General features: G+C 39.2%; 2 protein-coding genes across 2 annotated transcripts; one reads left to right on the plus strand and one right to left on the minus strand.

Annotated features, from left to right (window-relative positions):
• Positions 1-13375, plus strand: plekhg6 (pleckstrin homology domain containing, family G (with RhoGef domain) member 6). The gene is made up of 14 exons (XM_073484755.1): positions 1-264; positions 1167-1301; positions 1628-1765; positions 3207-3302; positions 3419-3469; positions 3755-3904; positions 6617-6727; positions 7602-7751; positions 7869-8003; positions 8379-8498; positions 8602-8734; positions 8828-8943; positions 9052-10568; positions 12691-13375. The coding sequence occupies exons 1-14, from the start codon at positions 88-90 to the stop codon at positions 12869-12871; spliced, it is 3210 nt and encodes a 1069-aa protein (XP_073340856.1). The 5' UTR covers positions 1-87; the 3' UTR covers positions 12872-13375.
• A 10-nt stretch (positions 13376-13385) lies between these two features.
• Positions 13386-16653, minus strand: LOC141011576 (lymphocyte activation gene 3 protein-like). The gene is made up of 8 exons (XM_073484756.1): positions 16483-16653; positions 16256-16376; positions 15887-16107; positions 15153-15383; positions 14739-15056; positions 14386-14643; positions 14158-14279; positions 13386-13754 (listed from the first exon to the last, which is right to left on the minus strand). Exons 1-8 carry the CDS (start codon positions 16529-16531, stop codon positions 13659-13661), a joined length of 1416 nt encoding a protein of 471 aa, XP_073340857.1. The 5' UTR covers positions 16532-16653; the 3' UTR covers positions 13386-13658.
• Positions 16654-19766: the final 3113 nt, after the last annotated feature.

The raw sequence follows: 19766 nt of genomic DNA on the forward strand, positions 1-19766 counted from the left end.
TTTGGTAATGAGTAACTCTGTGTGCTTGTCCTCAGCCTTTCCTCAAAAGCACCGCATGTAAACAACGGTGGGGGAAATGAGTCACTGATGGAAGAAACAATGGTGCCGTGGCGAGACGGTGTGGACGGGGAAAGGCAGAGGGACGTGGACACCAGAGAGCCAGATGTTGTTGAAGGGACGACAGCAGCTGCAGAGATCAACACTCACCGCTGGGGGTCAGCAGAGAAACACGAGAAACACAGGTTCAATACGTTTGGCTATCAGGTGAGGGAAATGAAACAGAAGTGTGAGGGTGGTGGCAGCTTCCTGTCCTGATATCACCAGTGGTGAAATGCAACTAAGCCCATGTACTCAAGCATTGTGCTTAAATACAGTTTTGTGCTGCTTTACTTGAGTATTTCCAGGTTATTCTACTTAATAATAATCACATACTCCACTACATTTCAGAGAGGTACTTTTACTCCACTACTTTCGCCTGGAGTTTTTCACTCTAAGAATATGATTGATCGTCTAAAACTAACGCATTTTTCAGTGAGAGAAATACCTCTAATCAAGATATTTTAGTCTGGAATTGAGTCATTTAAGTTGTATTTCTTTCTGCCAATGTTTTATTAATATTTGAACCTCATTTTAACACAGATCAACTTTTCCTAATCAACTTTTTTATGATTCTAGTGCAGCGACAGTCCCTTAATCTCTCTTGTTTCAAGATACTGACTTTTATTAATAAAACATACTTTAAACAAATGGTTAATAATTAAAAACAGCTCGAAATATTCTCACTGCTCCGCAAAAAAAGCTCTTAGGACTCTTACAGACATTAATGTCTATATAACATTGAGGGTTTTGCAGAGTAAACAGCTTAAAAAAGTAACACATTCTGCTTACACATTACTGCATCAGTGATAATAATCCTTCACCTTCATCCTGACACTATAAAAGGGACTTTTAAAGACTTTTACTTTTGTTACTTTAAGTATATTTTACTGACCCACATGTGAAAAAAAGCCAATTGCATATGAGCATATGTAATTCAAATTTCTTATGTGAAAATTTTCATTAAAATGTGACTATTACTATTACTTTTAATGTATTTTTTACTGAGTATGTCCATGTTTGTAAATCAACCTGAAACAGAAATGCCTGACATCATTCTGTCTTTCCAGCGGCGGACGAAGCAGAAGGTCGTGACTGACTTTGCAACAGTGACTAAGGGAACGTCTGCAGGGGCCAAACCCAGAGCTGCTCTGAGACAGGTCCTGTTCAGCCAGGGAGTGTCTGAGAAAAACCCTGCGTCTGAGGTATTATCTTGTCATCTGCTCATCACACTACATGCTGACATGCTCAAAAACAGATACAGACTTGCTCTAACTGTGTCCATGCAATGTAATGACTGAAAGAACCTGCAGCAGTACTTGTACAGTACTGCTCTGTTTGTGAACGGTATTCACAAGAACAGTTAATAACCGTTTCAAAGGAATCACTGACTCAGAAATTCCTCTTTTTTCTCTCTGACTTCTGTTTTTTTTTTCTCTCTGACTTCTGTTTTTTTCTCCCTGACTTCTGTTTTTTTTCTTCCTATTCTAAATTCCTCTGTTTGTCATCTCTGTTTTTTACCACCTCTTAGGAGCGAGGTCAGCTGGATGTGTTGAAGCAGGATCTGGGGAGTTACGCTGTGCCAGTCAGTCTAAGGTGGAGGTGGAAGGAGGAAAGTCAGGGAACGACGCTGGAGAAGAACTGGACAGAGATCGTGGACTCTCATTCTGTACGGGCCTGTAGAGTATAACTCTGGCAATATTAACATTTTTGTCACTGTCAACAAACCCCAAAACCAGCAATGAATTGATCCTACTAACAAGCAGTGATAGAATGTAACTAAGTACATATAGTGAGTATTTTGGCTTTCTGCTACTGTATACTTCCACTCCACTACATTTTGGAGACAATTATTGTACTTTTTACTTCTCTACATTAATTTTATAACTTAAGTTACTTCTATTTTGTCTGCAATAGGATAAAGACAAACACTGATTCCAATAATCAGAAAAATGCTGAATATTGATCTGGTAACCGGCCAGGACAGACCCATAGTATACAGTAAATACTACATACATGAAAACAGATGTATAATGTACTTTTACTCAAGTACTTTTTGTATGGGTGACTTTCACCTTTACCAAAGTAATGTTTTAACACAATGTCTTTACTTTTACTCGAGCATGACTTTTTGGTACTTTTCACAACACTGCTATCAAGTATTGTCTGTGTATCAAAAGCCTGATATGCTGTAGTCTATTCCTCCGTGTCAAAGAGCTTCAATGTTGTCCAAAACTATAAAAGAAAAAACACATCATTGAGCCACACAGTTGTACTTGGTGACATGCTCCTTAATTACCACGAACATGGGCATTGTAGTTTATTTGGGGCCAATCCTATATGCACCATCCCGCTGCTGTAAAAACTTACTCACAAGCACCAAAATGAATGAAAATAGTCCCCAACAAAAACAACCTTTTACTCCTATTGGAGCAACTACAGTGCCCAGATTTTTTCTGGGAAATTATTTAGCATTATTTGAATATAAAAGAGCATTTTCATGACCAGTTTTTAAAGATTTATGTGCATTGTAGGAATGAATGGGCATAGGTCTCAGAGCTTCCGACAAGCTGGGGAAGTGGGAAAAAAATGAAAAATGAAATAACACCAGTGGAGGAAAAGTATTCAGATCTTTATGCCATTTCAGAATTATATATCATATTATTGGATTGTAATTGTAATTGCATTAATGTGTTTATCGGTTTAATGTTGCAGCTGGCAAAGATGGAGCTAATGACAATTACTTTGTATACTGTTGGGAATCTTAATCTATAATAATACATCATAATCAATTATTTGTATTTAATTTTGTAGATCTGTACAGTAACTTGTAAGTGATCAACTAATTGCAGCAGACAAAAAAGCAAAATATGAAAAGAATCAAATGAAGCACCTCAAAATTGAGTTGAGTACAGTATTTGAGTAAAAGTACTTTAAAGTATACATTCCACCACTTACAAGTGCTTTGTTGTTTCATTGGATTTGCTGAAGTTGCAACTCTTGCCATATTCTTCTGCTCTTACTGTAAAATGACTCAATCAATTCATGATGCATCTCTCATAATCACCTCTTCTTTCTTGTCTCCTTTTCTGTTTTGCTTTAATTTTCAGACAATGACAAAGACACAGAGGCACCAGCAGGAGGCGCTGTGGGAGTTTGTCCACACTGAGCTCACTTACATCAACAAGCTCATTATCATAAAAGACGTACGTTTCTCATTCTCTACCTGCTGACATTGTCTCATTATTTCTTCTTATATATGTCAGAGCTGACGAGGGATTTTCCACAGGATGTTTAACAAAGCTGTGTCTGCTTCTCACAGTTGGTTATGGCAGCTCTTGTCAACATGCACCAACATGGATTTCTCCTGGAGGTCAGTGTGCAGAGCATGCAGCCTCATCTAGAGTGGAAACACACAAACATGCAGCACAACACACACTTCGTCTAAAGGCCTATTTTCCACTGATCTGCATACCACTGACATATATTGACTGGCACAACAACAACATCCGCTCAGGCTCATACAGAATACAACACACAAGTGGAAAATGAAGCACAGCGACAGATTTCCATTGAGCAGACGGAAAATATCAAAAAGCAAGGGAGTTTAACTTTAACGCTATGATTTTTATTTTGTTTTGACTTCCTCCTGTGACAGACGACCCCTGAGCTGCTTTTCTCCAACCTTCCCTCCATCCTCGCCGCACACCAGCTGTTCTGGCAGGAGGTGATTTATCCCATGTTACACGAGGTCCGGAGGACAGGCATGCCCTTTGACCCCGTGAGATTAGAGGCCGGCTGCCTGCAGGTATGATCTCACTGTCTGCAAGATCACAAACACATTCAGAAGTGTGTTTATAGAATGTACTTTTATGCAAGTACTTTACTTACATACAGTTCACAGGAGTATTTCAATTTTATGCTAATATACTTATATTCCCCTATACGATACTTTTTTTTTTTTACCACACCCTTTTATACTCTTTACTCCACTAAATGTATCAGACAGCTATAGTTACCAGTTTCATTGTAATGTAAAGATTTCCAAGAATATATTTGTGTATGTAAATTCTAATAGATTGTAAGAGTTTAAATAAAACGACCCAACAGCATATAAAATAGTTTCAAAAAAGCTCCAACTACAACCAGCTGCAACATTAAAATGCTGGTTACCAATTAAATGATCAGAAATAAGTCCAGTCAGTGTTGTAAAAAAATACCCAAAAGTCCTACTTGAGTAAAAGTAAAGATATCGTTAGTATTACTTTGGTAAAGGTGAAAGTCACCCATACAAATAGTACTTGAGTAAAACTCTTTAAGTATCTGATATTAACTGTACTTAAGTATCAAAAGTAACAGTAAAAGTAAATTGTACTTATATTAACATGTATACCATATGCCAAGGATCGATTGATTACTGGCTTCAATATTCAATATTAAGACCTTTTTTTATCCCATTGTTGATAAAATACATTAATTAATTTTTCTTAACTTTGGTGCTGATGCAACACGCAGTGTGCAAAGTAACTAGTAACTACAGTTATAAAATGAATGTAGTGGAGTAAAAAGTACAATATCTGCCCCAAAAATGATGGAAGAAGTATAATGTAGCAGAAAATAGAAATACTCAAGTTAAGTACAAGTACCTCAGAATCGTACTAAAGTAAATGTACTTAGTTACACTCCATCACTACGTCCAATAATATAACATGTAATCATTTAACAGGACATAATGGGACATAACCACATAAAAGGAGCCAATCTATTTCACAAACAGCTCTTTAACTCCACATATTTTAATAAAAAATTACTGATAACAGTTACACACTAAAGTCATTTTATTTCCTTGAATTCTCTTTTGACTGACATTTTAAAATGACCAAATAAACAAAACAAAATCAGAAGGACCTTTTTAACATGTGTGAAAAAATATAAAATGAATCAAGAATCCTCAATACGGGAATTAAAGATAAATAAAATAATACGTACACATTGCTGAGCGTGTTTATGCTGCATTTTGGTATAAAGAATGAATGTGAATGAATAATCACTTTAGAGCTTTAAGCCTTCTGGATTGTTATGAGTAATTCTCTCCGTGGGTATTTAGTTGGTCAGACACTTCTTAGAAAGTTATTTCTTATAAGACAATAAGATGAGAGATAAGAGCAGTGTTTTCAGTAAGTATTTATCATTCGTACTACTTTCAAGTTCTGTAAGCTTACTCACATCAGCTCAAAATTAAAAATATTTTTTGTTTGAGAGACAGTTTTCAGGTTGCTTTAGATTTCAGTCCAAAATGGAGTCACAGAGCTAGAGACGACTCCAAAATGTGATTTGTTGACAGTCAATTAAAAGAGTACTCCACATTGTTAAGCATTGTACTCCTTTACCACTGCCAGTCTCACAATGAAAAGATTTTTTTTTTTTTTTTGAAGCAGCAGAACCTGAGATACAATCTTTTTTGATCCCATGCATTTTTCAGCTTGTAAAAACCTGGCACCTACATTACCCTTAGGTCTTGTGAGCTCAAGGGTTCCCACACCTTCTTAAACATCTAATTCAATGACTCTTTAAGGACTTTCCAGACCAAATTCTCTAAAATTCAAGGATCCAACGCGGCATATTTTGAGACACGGATCAAGGTTAATTACTGTAACCATTCTAAGAATTTTTATGATGAGAACAAGCAGGCTTTACAGAAGCTCACGGACAACAATTAAAAACAGAAGACACACATGCAGACAGCTGTTTACTAACGTTAAAGCAACATTATGTTTACATAAACACAACTTTATTACCTTCACATAACAGCTCCCCAATCATGTTGATTGTACAGTGTCTTGTAATAGGGTGAATGGTGTCTCTGTCTCAGCCACTCCGTCCCCCCATCACTTGTTTCTGCTCTATGTAACTTGTGAGACAGTGAGAGGGTAGGATCACAGCGTTACATACATGTTTACTTCAACATACAAGTTTTCAACTCATAACATTTTTATGATGCAATGAGATTGCTTGTAGTTAGCACCTACATTACGTGTGACAAATAGTTACAGACCTGGGATTTGCATTCACAACGGCGGTGTTGACAATTTCTACATAATACTGCTTTAAGTAAAAAAAAATATATATATATCAAAAGAGCTTCAATTTCCATTCTTGCACAAAATGTATAAATTCAGTGTCTTTGACCAAAAATGTTAAGGCCTTAATCTTTTCTTGAAATTCACAAATGTTCACTGATTTCAAGGATCCTTGCAACCCTGAAGCTCATTTCTTTCTAACGCCACACCCACACCAAGACTTGTTGTCTTCAGACATTGTCTCATCACATGACATCACTTCTTCAGTCTTACTCTGTGTCCCACATATTTTTTAATCAGATTTTGCACATTCCACTCCAGAGCTTGACTACTTTTTCACATATGCTGTAGTACCTGGTGGGGCACCCACTAAATTTCCATAAACTTTTGGTTGCAGGACTGATGTTATATGTTATCTATCCTTTCATTTTTGTCCCCAGTTCCATCAGCGCTTCTCTTGCTATCAGCATTATTGTTGGGAGGAGGAAAACAATATGGAGTTCACACGCAGACAGATGGAGAGCAACCAACATTTTCTCACGTTCGTCCAGGTACAATGAGCAGCCGACACCCACATGCACAACATTCAAAGCTCGCACACTTGAACAAACATGCACACAAACCTCGTTATTACCATTCGGTACACCTCAATGGAATTCACTGTAATGACTAAGTGCTGTATCAATGGTGTATTAATGGTGGCACAGTGTGGTTTGTGATGCTTTCACATCCTTGTGGTTGAACTGTCATAGTTCACAACTTGTCACACTAACGTCTTCTCCAAATGATTCAGACCTCGACAGCATTTAAAAGGATTTCTTGTTCACAGAACTGAGGTCAAGACTTTTTCAGGACCTGCAAGACAAATGTGCCCTGTAAGCACTTCTAAAACAGTTACATAAAAGCCTGGAAGACTAAAAGCCAGAATTTTAATCGCATTTTTATAGAAACCCGGCACTTGTGTAAAGACCCAGGTGCCACCCCTGTAAAATGTATTTACTTAACACCTGCTTTTTCACTTATGTCACACCATCACACTTCAACCCAAGTGGGAGGTGATGTTTTTTTGTTTAACAACACAGCAGACACATTTTACCAGGAAATGGACCATTTCCTGGTAAAATGTGTAGGGTGTTAAGGGGTCTTCTCATCCGAATCAAACAAAACAAAAACAACTCACTTATACCTTGTGGGAGGTTTTGTTTTGGTAGGTTTGGTCTACCATCAATCTCATACTGTGGCGTCGAATAATGAAAGAGTAATTTCCTGGTTAATCAGGTTAATCCACAGACATCCCTGAGAACAAACCTCTTGCTCTATAAATAACATCTGAGAAGCACAAACAAAATACATTTCAAAACATCGTTTGGGTGAACAGACAGTATAAATTAAGACTTTTTCATATTTTTTCTCGTTTGTGTCCAGTGGGTGGAGACTCACCCTCAGTGTGAGCGGATGCGTCTCGGGGACATGCAGGCCAAACCCCATCAGAGGGTCACAAAGTACCCTCTACTGCTCAAGGCTGTGCTGAAATACACCGAGGACACTAACGTGCAACACACCATCAGAGGCATGGTGAGAAACTTTTAAATCTTGAAGAGCTTTACCAATTAAAAGGATGACTTATATTTTAAATTAAATGAAGCCGTATCAAGTATTTTCAGTTGTACCATCCTCCTTGCTCCTCTCCAGTTATCCAGTGTAAACAGTTTTTTGGAGAGCATCAATGACTACCTGAGGCTAAAGGATGAGGAACTCGCTCTCAACATCTCTGCTCAGAGGGTGGAGGGATACGAGGTGGAGGGAATAAACGAAGAGATTGACAAGGTAAAATATGTTTTCCAGTAAAGGCTGTATATTTCTTTTCAATGCAGAAGAAATACAAGCTCACAAGGTTCTGTATAATCTGTAAGCTGTATTTAATATGTACAAAATGAACTATTTAAAATGAGGCTAATAGGTTGGTTAGTTATGTTTAGTATCACTGGAATACAGTTTAAAAAAACTATTTTATTACGGAAAAAATGACTTTTGACATTATTTCTTCTTCCCTTCCTAATATCACACAGGATATGAGAGTTCATGCAAGATGTCAGGCTGCATTAACAATAACAAACATTATAGATTTCTACAAAGATAAACTAATGTTTGCACTAAAATGTTTTCTACATAATGATTACTCATGATGGATTTCCTTGACAGCATGTGAGAGAGGTCTGCCAGTTTGACCTCTCTTGCCCCATCAGAGGAGTGGGTCCTGAAGTGGTACGTAAGCTGCTGCTGGAGGAGAACTTGAAGATTCGGGGGAGAAAAGACAGTAAGGTGAGGAGAGCCAGTGCACTCAGTTACTGTTCATCTCTTCACAACATCATTGTCATTGCTTTTTGACTTTCTTTTTTTTCCCCTCGCACATGGTATGATGCAGCTGGAGGTGGTGGCGCTACTCTTCTCAGATGTTCTTCTAATGACCAAAGTCCAGAAGAAAGGAGAGCGACTGAAAGTGGTTCGACCTCCTCTGGCCCTCGACAGAACGTTTTGTATAGCGCTGAAAGATGGCTGTGAGTAACACTTTCTTATGGTCAAGATACGAGACAGTTGGATTCTGTGTACATATATAATAGATCCCATAATGATTGCTTCCTTTCTCCAAGGTTCATTTGTTCTTGTGGAGGTAGGTGAGCTCCAGAGTGCTATGAATGTCTACATATTTGCAGCCAGCACCTCAGAGAGCTGCTCCAGGTGGGTCTCCACCATCCACCAGGCAAAGGTAAAAACTGATGTACCTGACCAAAAAGTTTTGAAATGATAGTAATCTAGTAAGATTTCTTAACATTCATTGTTGAATTTTCTATTTATTTCTATTTCATGTTGTCAGGAAACACTGAACAGCTGGAGACAGGCGGAGAACAAAAGACAAATGGAAATCTGGAAAATCCAGCAGCTGGAGGCCAAAGCTGTTACAGTAGCCAAGACAGACGATATGGAGACAGAAGAGCGACCTCTTACTCAATCAGGAGAAGAGACTTTTGTGGATGAACTTACAAAGGAATTTATAATCCACCAATCAATAAATGGGATGCTGGCATCTAAAGAAGCAGAGGAACCGAATCCTCCAGTTGATGCCACTAAGACAACTGTTGTACCTTTTATGAACTCCAAGCCCAACGACAATGATCGTAAATTAGTGCGAAGGAGCTTCGCTGGTCGGGAACAAGCAATCAGAGGATGTGAATGGATAGAAATGGGAGTGAGAAGACAACAAATTGGGATCCATACGGAGGAAGAAGCTGAATCTCTCATGATTAAAGAGCGAAGTGTGAAATGGAGCCACAGGCAATCTGCCCCTAACCTGGATCATTTTGCTCGTAGTAGCGCATCTGATCCATTAAGATACAATACAACTGGACCGCATGTTCTCCTACTAGGTGGATATCCAGATGTTGACTACCCAATTGACGAAGATAGTAGTTCACAACCTGCTAACCAACCAACAATATCCAGGGAGGGGCCTGAGCTGGTAAGAGTACCAGAAGAAGGAGGAATACCATCATGGAGAGGCTCAGATTCCCAGTCTGTGAACCAGGACACAAGGAGAAATTCCATCTACAGCCAGTCTGGAGACATGGAGACATCTCAAGAGGCTTGGAGTTTCTCCAAAAATTTGAAGTCACCTGGGTTACGCAGGAGGAGGCCAGTCAGCACCCATCAGGGTCCCGCTACTCGGCACTTCTTTCAGAGTTCAGAACAGGCTTCCTCTCCCTCCAACTCTGGCTCAGACGACAACACAAATATCAAGAGAAACTCTCTTCCTTCTGGCCAAAGATCAGATTCACATCGGGTGCTAAAGCTGGGCTCCCTGAAGCCGAACCAGGGGATGTTTTGGAACAGGGAAGATAGAGACTCTTCAGACCCCCAAACAATGTCTGAGTCTGAGCTGCCCGATCTTAACTTTAACAACAAAAGGCCCAAAATAAAAACCCAAAGGAGTGCGTCCAATCCTAACATCATCATTGAAGGAGACCATGGACTTCGTCTGTACTCTAATAGTCTTTACACAATACCCCAAGCAAAGGATGCACGATTCACCATCTCGGGACAGGATCCCAATGGACACAATTCACCTCTGGAGGGTCTTCTGGAAAGAGCCAATGGGAGAGTGAGGGTAAGGGACGGACTCAAAAGAGACAGAAACTTCAAAACGACCAACTTGAGGTCAAGGAATCCTTCTCCCTCCCCCTCGTTTTCCACCACACCCTCACCACCGCCCAGTGATGGAGACAGAGACACAGGGTGGGAGGAGGAGGTGGCGTTGATGCGACACAGAGCTCTCACAGTGAGTAAAGGATGGAAGGAGCAGCTGGTGGATGGAGATGAAGATGAGAAGAGGGACAGGTTAGTATGACGAAGTGTGCTTTACTTTCACATGTTAGTCATTGTTTGACTAGTTAACAAGTTGTTAATTAGGTGGGTAATGTCTGGAAAAAAGGATCTGGCCGCCCATTCACAGTGCAAAAGAAGTCAGACTACAATACTAAAAACAGAAAACACAATCTGTCGCATTTCCAAATAGGCAGTCATTGATAAACAAAAATACAATAAAGAAGGGAGTGATTATGAAAAGAAAGCTTCAAAATTTGTCAAAAGAAGAAACATGCAGGTGTCACATGTCAGTTATTAAAATTGACGTGTGACTCAAGAGTGGAATATCCCCTTATCTTCCAAATCATGGTGTGACTTCAGTATTCTCAGTCTCGGCATCTGAAAGCCACAGTTTTGCATGTAGAAGCAGTCCCCAGTTTTCAACACATGAAGAAACTTTACCTGTTTGTTTATTTATCTAGCAGTTTAGCCGTCTCAGTCTGTGAGCCCGTGAGCCCCAGAACAGGCACATAACTGGATTAGCAAAAGTAAGTAGAGCAAGCGAGGCTCTCGGAGGTGTGTGTTTTTGTTGATCCGGCTATCTGCGCACAAAAAAAGTAATTTGCCGAAAAACACTGACTTCAGGAATTTTAATTACATGTAAACTTTGTGATGTGTGATTTATCACAAGAGGCAGAATAACCCATTTGAAGTGCATTACTTTTATTTATGAATATATGTGTTGAATAATAAACACTTAAACACTAATGTTATGTAGAAGTTCCCCGTAACTTTATATGTAAATATTAAATAAACACTTAAGGTTTATGTATATGTTTGCATTAAATGTATTTGAATACGTTATTTAATTAATTCACTTTGAATCAACATGTTAGAAAAACTTGCAATTACTGTGACCCTTTACATTGAACTTGTGCAATAAAATCAGATGTAAAATCTACATGTTATTAAAATACTTAAAGTCACTGCTTTAAGCAAATGATCATTTATGGCTCTGTGCCGGTGACAGGAGTGGCAGAACAATGAAATGAAGGTTAAATGCTCTGTGACATTATAATATTTTGGTAAAAATACCCATTATTCAACACCATAGCTCAAGAACAGCAAATTCTAGTTTGAGTGTGGGAACTTTAAGGCACAATGTACAAAGTTAACAGTTTACTTGTTGAACAAAACAGAACAAAAACAACACGCGGAAAACCAACAATTGACAGAATAAAAGGCTGAACTAGTGTTGATTCATCATTTTGCTTCAGTAGGGTGTAGGATGCTCTCTGACAAGAGCCTAGGTCCTCTTTTTACACAATCTAGATGTTCTTTGAGATTCAAATTGTTTGTGTTATTTAGATAATCTACATTGTCTGAGTCTCCATTTACTGCCTTTGGTGCAGAACATTTCATTGGCATCACAGATGTCTCGCTTCTCTTTGCTTCTCTCTTAAATAACAGACAGTTAGATTTCAATATTCTTTTAATATATTCTCAGTTTGTTTTCCCCTTAATAAGGACATGTATTTTTAAACTGCAGTCAGATCTTTACTATTGAAATTAGTTTTCAGTGTTGAGTAGGCTCGTAATGGACAGACTGTTCTGTGAGAATGGAAACAAAATTACCGCTTGTTCCATGTTTCTCACCTCAGAGTGCTGTGTGCCTGCTCAAGTCCTAATTTGCATAACAAGTGCATGTTGTATCTCATGAAAACATTTGCTAAAACTTTGTTTTTTTTAGTATTTTACACAAGAAACTCTAACAAACACTTTAACTGTTTCCTTGTCAAATGGCCAATTTAATTGCTTTCTACTGATTTAATGTCTTACTCTGTACAATATATTTATCAGAGCATTGTTTAGGCTCTTTGTCTCTTTTATTTCTCATAATCTTCAGATGTTGAATACCCTGGATAATGTGTTAATTATCATATTGGGCATGCCAGTACTTCTTTTAGATATTTTATACTTTTTTGGCCCATAGACAGCATTTAGTCCTTGCAGTTATCATTATAAAGTTACAATGCATATTTCAACTTGATGCAGAAATTGAACCTAAAGACATACAGTATTTTGTAGTGAAGTGAGTGCTTACACAGTTACAAAATCATTCATTTTGACCTTCTGTTTTCCATCTGCCCTTCAGTGTTGTCTTTTCGGACGGTGTAAACGTGGACTGGTCCGGTTGGTGCTTTGATGATGATGAAGTCATGGATCATTTAGAACCCGGACATGAGGGGCTTCTGGAGGGCATCAGCCGATCTTTGGCCTTTTGGGACCTTCAAGGACATTCAGAGCATGATGACGGAGAGTGTAGTCAGGTGTAGCTCTGAAGCTGTACTTAAAAGTCCCGTAGTCACTGTTTGGATCCAGAACTAGACTGCCAATGGACTGAATAATGCAAACTCAAAATTCAGTCCATGAATATGAACTGCAGAGACAAATTAATAAGGACAGAGGGATTGTTCATGAAAAACTGAAGCACACAGAAGAGGAAATGGACCTTTGCAAACAGAGTAAATTAAACATCTTCCCAGCACTTGGCACAAAGGTCTTCAATCTGAATTTATAGGCCACAATAATCCTGTAATTAATGTATAATAATGTATAATGAGTATGCAGAATAATACATAAACATGTGGTCAGTGTTTTGTGTTAATATAATGAAACATTATTTTTATAAATTAGTGTATATATTATTGAAACATTGTTTCCTGATACGGCCACCAACGGAGAGACGGACACTGTAAATCTCTGTATATATTATTTATATCAGTCATGAGAAAGAGAGCTTGTGTTTGTATATAATGTAATAAAAGAAACCAGATCTATTTCTTTTGAGTTTGCTTTATTTCAAAACATTTTATTCTTAGTAGTTACATATAGAAACAGTACACATACAGTAAAACAACCAAAAACAGTTACAACTCAGATTACAGGATAATACATTTCAAATTCAACAACAGTGCTGCTACAACGTCTGCTCTGAAATTATATTTACAAAACTTGTGCAAACAACAGTCTCCCAAGGTGTTGAAGGCATGAAGAAGATGGATCTCACTTCAGTTTAGGGCTGTGAGATCTGTCCTGCGACGCCTCTGCTTCAATGTGTCTTTACTTTTTCTCTCGGCTCCTTTCTCTCTCCTCCCGCTCGTTGGAGGTGGTATGAACAATCGTCTCCAGCGCGGGGTACTGGAAGATCCTTTTCCTCTGTGGGAAGAGAGATATGTAAAGTTGTTTAAATGAGCAACACTGGAGTCCACTTCAAAAAATGTGATGCGTGAATGCACACGTACATGTATCTATAATTCATATTTTGCATTTATTTCTTATATAACATTAGAAATCAGTAAATGAGATAAGATCATTTCACTCCATAAAAAAAATGCAAAACATTTTCTTGAATCCAACTCAAAATGTTCCCTTATTTCAAGATTTTGCAAGACATTTGAAAACTGGAATCATCTCATACATCTGTCTTTGTTTTTGTTTTTTTTTCCTTCTCAAAAATAACAAAGATTGTATTTTTAATTTTTGGATTTTGGATTTTAATTTCTAAAATCTAATACAGGGTTAAATGACTTTTCCCCGCGCTATGAAGACCAGGTCTTACCCTTTGGTGGTTCAGGAACATCTTAACCAAAACCAGCAGCAGAACGAGGAGGAGAATGCTGAGACCGACCACGGCAATGGTGTTATTTGAGACACCTGATGATTTTTGTCCACTCAGACCACCTGCAGGGGAAAAAAAACAGTAACACGGTCAGATAAAGGCACAATATGATTAATGGCATCAATCCAGTATGTTGATATATTTTGAGTATATTTATTCATAGCTTACCCATCAGTGGAATATGGTGTGTTACATTTCCCAGAATGCCCTCTTTCCCGTAGAAACGGCATGTCCATTCGCCCTGGTTCTCCTCCGACACCTTGCCTAATCTTAGAGTCTTCCCCTTCTGGATGGACCCGACTGACTGGGTGCCGTTGAGGTCATAAACCACATGAACCCACTCGTAGTCGACGACTTCGCTTGTGTCGGTCAGCTGGCAGGTCAGTGTCATGGAGTCTCTTTTCTTTGACGGGGTGCTGCTGTCAACTGAGAGAAAAACAGGACGATTAAATTTATCATTTTGAGATAAAAAAAAACAAACAGCTGAAACTCGAGCTTTAACTGAATCCGTGGAGGCTTACTTTTAGCAACGACAAGCTGCATGTTTCGAGTCAGCCAATGTCCCTTTACGATCCCAGAGCATCTGTACGTGCCCTCGTCCTCAAACTCAACCTCTTTCAAAGTGGCAGACTGATCCGAGGTGGGCTGAGAGGACGGCGAGGATGCAATGAAAGAAGCAGGGAGGCGATCAGGAGTGTGTATAAAAAGAGACCCAGGTTTGAGTTTCGCCCAGACTGGTTTAGCTGGCAATAACTCAGGGCTGAACACACAGGGGAGCGTGACGGCAGATCCCACAGCAGCGTAGACTTTAGTATCGTCTTTGGATGGTTGGATGATTCCTGTGAGAGAGGAGGGTTTAGGAACATTTGTCGTGAAAAAAGATGAACCAAACAGCTCAAGATATTTCAGTTTTCTGCATCTCTTTTGAATCTTACCCTTCACAGTCAGGGTTGCCGAAGCTCGCCCCTCTTTGCCCTCGTAGCCCACGACACAGGTCCAGTTTCCTGTCATTCTCGCAGATGCCTTTTCCTCCAGAACACTTTTAGCAGTCCCAAATGGGCTGTTGTTCAGCATCCACCGCACAGTGACTCCGTAAGGCTCTGGAGACATGTTACAGCTGATTGAAACGTCGCTCCCCAACATGGGCTCCAACGGAGAGACAGACACTGTAAAGGATACAGGTGAGGATGAGATTATTGCCATGTATTACAGCTAGTTTCTGATCCAGACGTACACATTCAGATCTAATGAAATGAGACCCCTTAGTTCATTGGTTCTGTAACATCAAAAATGTATATTCTGTAGTAAATTTTTATTTTATGAATGACTGACTTTTATTATAAAGCGAAAGACAGTTGATTTTTGAGTCTCATCCCACATACTGACACTTTGGGTTGGCAGCTCAGGACGGACACCAACCTAAAGCATCTGTCTTTGAAGACCTGGGGATGAGACTCACTTTTTTGCTTTAAATACTGAATAAACAAAGTGAAAAAAGTTCAACATTTTCACCAACTGGTGGGATACTCTGAGTCTCAGCATGCTCAATTGATGCTTTATCAATTTCTTATAAATGTAATCTTCTGCATTGATTTAACAAAGAAAACCACCATTCAAAAATAGACAATCAAAAATTCGGGGGCTTTAAAGCTGCATATTATTTTCATACCTTTAATGATTATGAGCTTGACCATGTTTTCAGTGACCCTGTGATCGTTTGCCACCCTGCAAGAGTAAATTCCTCCGTCCTCCTCTCTCACGTCGTTAATCTGCAGGCTGAAGTCGCCTCGTTCAAACTGGGAGTGGGGGCATCTTGCGCGTTGGGTCCCTTTGGGTGACCAGCTAGAGCCCCAGTACTGCAGACCGTTCTTTTCCTTTCTCCAAACAGTGCTGCAGAGGAAGGTGTCACAAACAATACAGTGTCATCAGTGTACAGATACAAGTCTTAAGTCTTGAAGGAAGATAGTGAGGGGTTTGAGGGTGTTTGGAGCTGGATACATAAAGCAAGGAGAGGCAGCAAGCTAAACTTGTGTCTTACCCTTTGTTAACTTTGCTCCACATGATGGCAGGGGCGAATCTGGATGAAGAGCTGCATTTACAGGGCAGTATAGCCTGAGAGCCTGCTTCAGCGAACACCTCCGTTTCTTGACATTGAGCCCCTGAGGAAGAAAACATGAAACAATTAAAAGAAAGAAAAGAAAGAAAAGGCTGCCAAAAATGTGCATCTGATGAACATTTTATTGCCAAAAGTTGTCACAAATTTACCTGTTATAAGAAAGGTAATCACACCAAAGATGAAACACTCCGACAGCATCTTTTTGTTGCTTTTGTTTTGGTAAAAGCGTAACTTTAATCTCCCTCTCTTGAACTTCTATCGACTCTGTTTCCAGCCTCCCTAGGTCTGTCTTTCTCTCTGCTCGATGCACTCTCTCATGTGTTTTCGTAGGTGGGGTTGATGAGGTATATATTGTTCCTCTGTCTGATCATGTGACTTCTGGCTTTGATGTGGTCTGTCTGTGTCAGCTTGGAAACTGTAAGACATGTAAACAGGGAGACCCACGTCAGCCCACGGATTCTCTCTTATTCGTTCTGGTTTCTTCTTCACATCAAATACCTTACCAAAAAGATGTAACATTATTCAAGTTGAAAGCCACAGCATACACAAGAAACACAGACAAAGTGCAGTAACATCTATAGTAAGACAAACTGTATTTGTACCTCAAAATGCAGTAATTCTTTTGAAAATGCTTTAATCCAAAATAAGTAGTATGTCACAATTATTCTTCATACTGCATTGAATGTTACTTGTTTACAAATCACTTCAGCATGATTCACGGAAGCTCTAGTTGTTGCTTTGAAACCGAAATGGCAGAAGTGCAACGCCAAACCAATCCTCCTCCGTCACTGCCAGTCACCGCCGGTTAACTCACAGCTCCCATCATAACCATCAGCAGCAGCAGCAGTATGGTGAGAACGAGGCCCTTCAGTAATATGGTATCCTGTTCTGGTGGATATTCATGAAAGTGAATCATCCTCATCTTTCTCACTTCTCTGTTTTCCTTTTGCGTCAGTTCTTACAGCAACGAAACAGGCCTACACTGCCAGTCAAATCTTTGTTTAACAGCCTAGGTTTTAGCATATTTCAATGAATGTCAACCATAGGGATTGTGGTTCATTGTAAATGTAAAAGTAAAAAAAAATAATAGGTTGAGTTTTATAGAGTAATATCTTTTTATTTTGTTTTACAACTGGTGCTAGCTCTGTCTGTGTTTTAAGTTTTTATTGGCATAATGCCCATAGGTGCCCTTCTAGTTGAGAAAACATGATAAAGTACCCTATAGGGTGCCCTTCTAGTGGAGAAAACATGATAAAGTACCCTATAGGATGCCCTTCTAGTGGAGAAAACATGATAAAGTACCCTCTAGGGTGCCCTTCTAGTGGAGAAATGTCCCTCTAGGGTGCCCTTCTAGTGGAGAAAATATGATAAAGTACCCTCTAGGGTGCCCTTCTAGTGGAGAAAACATGATAAAGTACCCTCTAGGGTGCCCTTCTAGTGGAGAAAACATGATAAAGTACCCTATAGGATGCCCTTCTAGTGGAGAAAACATGATAAAGTACCCTATATGATGCCCTTCTCATGGAGAAAACATGACAAAGTACGCTCTAGGGAGCCCTTCTAGTGGAGAAAACATGATAAAGTACTCTCTAGGGTGCCCTTCTAGTGGAGAAAACATGATAAAGTACCCTATAGGATGCCCTTCCAGTGGAAAAAATGTAGTGAAGTGCCCATGTCATGACTTTCTGCGTGCTGGTGCCCCACAACATACAGCTGGTACTCTTTTTTTTTTATGGCCCCCTTTTTCGCTAGCCAGACATTTCTCGCACACCTACCAATACTAAAACTTTAACTACTATTTAAAGGGTAACTCCACCAATTTTACACATTAAAGTGTGTTTACAGGTCTTGGAGAGTACTTCTGCATATGTGAAAATGCATATGTGCCTCCAGTGATGTCACTCAGCAGCTAAGTTGCATTGTGGGTAATGTAGGTGCTAGGTTTTGAAAGAGAAGAAGAGTATATAGTTTAAAACAGCCATTTTTTGTTTCCATACTATGTTCAACACTCTTAAAGGAGTGAAATGCTACAGGAATAGACTGCTTTTCAAAACCTGGTGCCTACATTACCCACAATGCAACTTAGCCATTGAGTGAGATCACTGGAGGCAGTTTATTAGATAACGTGCAGCTTCATCTGGAGCCACAAAAGGTTTCATACTACTTTTTTTCCACATATGTAGTAGTACTCCCCAAGACCTGTAAACACACTTTAATGTGTAAAATTGGTGGAGTTACCCTTTAAGGGTCCTGTTAGGTCCTTCAAGACAAAGATTTGGGGAATTGATCAACTGATATAAGACACTTGTGACAGAAAAAAGAAAAGCTGATCTTACTGTGACAAATGAAAGGTTACCTTACAGAGGAAAATCAGGAAAATATAACAATTAGCTTAACAGCTCATGTGTCTGGTGTTTTTGCATTTTTCAACAAACACAGAAGTCTAGAAAAACTGTAATGAAAAAAAAGGTTTGGGAAAACTACTTTAAGTCGAAAGTACAGCTAGATAGATAGCTGATTGTGATAGATATACAGATTGATGCATAGATGGATACAACTGAGAATATGTGGGTGAAACCACAGAGCTGTTTTTCTTAATCTTGTGGAGACGTTTTCCCTGGTAACCGCCATGGTGTGACTGCTGCGTGAGTGATACTGTAAGCCTTAAGTCTTTTCATCTCATCCACCTCGAACTTCCTACTCACACTAAAGGCTGTCAGCCTTCAAATTTAAATCAGTGTCGCACTTGTTTCAGACTGGGCCTTCAAATAAGAACAAACTGTTCAAACTGTGTTGGGGGCAGTGTTGGGGGCATTTGTGGGTCACATGTGTGAGGTGGTCTTTCCTAGAGCTGATGATTAGTCACCTGCACTGTATCTGAATATGAGGTGAAAGTTATGCGAAGGAAAATGCCCCTCACATGGAAACAATTGAGCTTTGAGTGTGAGGAAATGCAGATGATTATGTTAATAAGGACACGCTTGGAAAATAGTCAAATCAGATTGCTTCTGTAGAAATACAGCAAGTGAGTAGTTTGTTCCTGTTTCAAGCTCTCACGTCATTGTTCTTGCATTAACCCTTAACAAGCAATAAAACACATTAAATACTCAGGTGTAAGACTGTCTGACTTATTGTAAACACTGCTGTGGTATAATTTCAATAACTGACATGATTATTTCACAGTATTCTGGACCGTATGTGTAGGTGATGAATTATAATGTTCCACTGGGTTTTACTGGCAGAGGAAGCAGCACTCAGATTAACACATGCTGCTCTGCTGAGAAATTCTTAATTTTGTTAAGTCAGCATTTTGGTCAGCGCTGTGCTGAGTGCGACATGGAAACATGACTGCTTATCTATGATGCAACAACTAATGCATGATAAAAGTTTCTTCTGGAAATGATTAGGTAAACAAATACTGCATGCTAATCTT

Source organism: Pagrus major, chromosome 17 (genome assembly GCF_040436345.1).
Source record: "Pagrus major chromosome 17, Pma_NU_1.0".
Taxonomy (NCBI): domain Eukaryota; kingdom Metazoa; phylum Chordata; class Actinopteri; order Spariformes; family Sparidae; genus Pagrus; species Pagrus major.

Bases quoted from the DNA above. Each gene is read 5' to 3' on its own strand.
- plekhg6 (XM_073484755.1), top strand. From the start codon at position 88: ATGGAAGAAACAATGGTGCCGTGGCGAGACGGTGTGGACGGGGAAAGG. The intron at 8,004-8,378 runs GTAAAATATGTT...TTTCCTTGACAG, and splicing joins TAAACGAAGAGATTGACAAG to CATGTGAGAGAGGTCTGCCA. The intron at 10,569-12,690 runs GTTAGTATGACG...TCTGCCCTTCAG, and splicing joins GAAGATGAGAAGAGGGACAG to TGTTGTCTTTTCGGACGGTG.
- LOC141011576 (XM_073484756.1), bottom strand. From the start codon at position 16,531: ATGCTGTCGGAGTGTTTCATCTTTGGTGTGATTACCTTTCTTATAACA. The intron at 15,057-15,152 runs GTAAGATTCAAA...CCTCTCTCACAG, and splicing joins GGCAACCCTGACTGTGAAGG to GAATCATCCAACCATCCAAA. The intron at 14,644-14,738 runs GTAAGCCTCCAC...TTTTTCTCTCAG, and splicing joins GCAGCTTGTCGTTGCTAAAA to TTGACAGCAGCACCCCGTCA.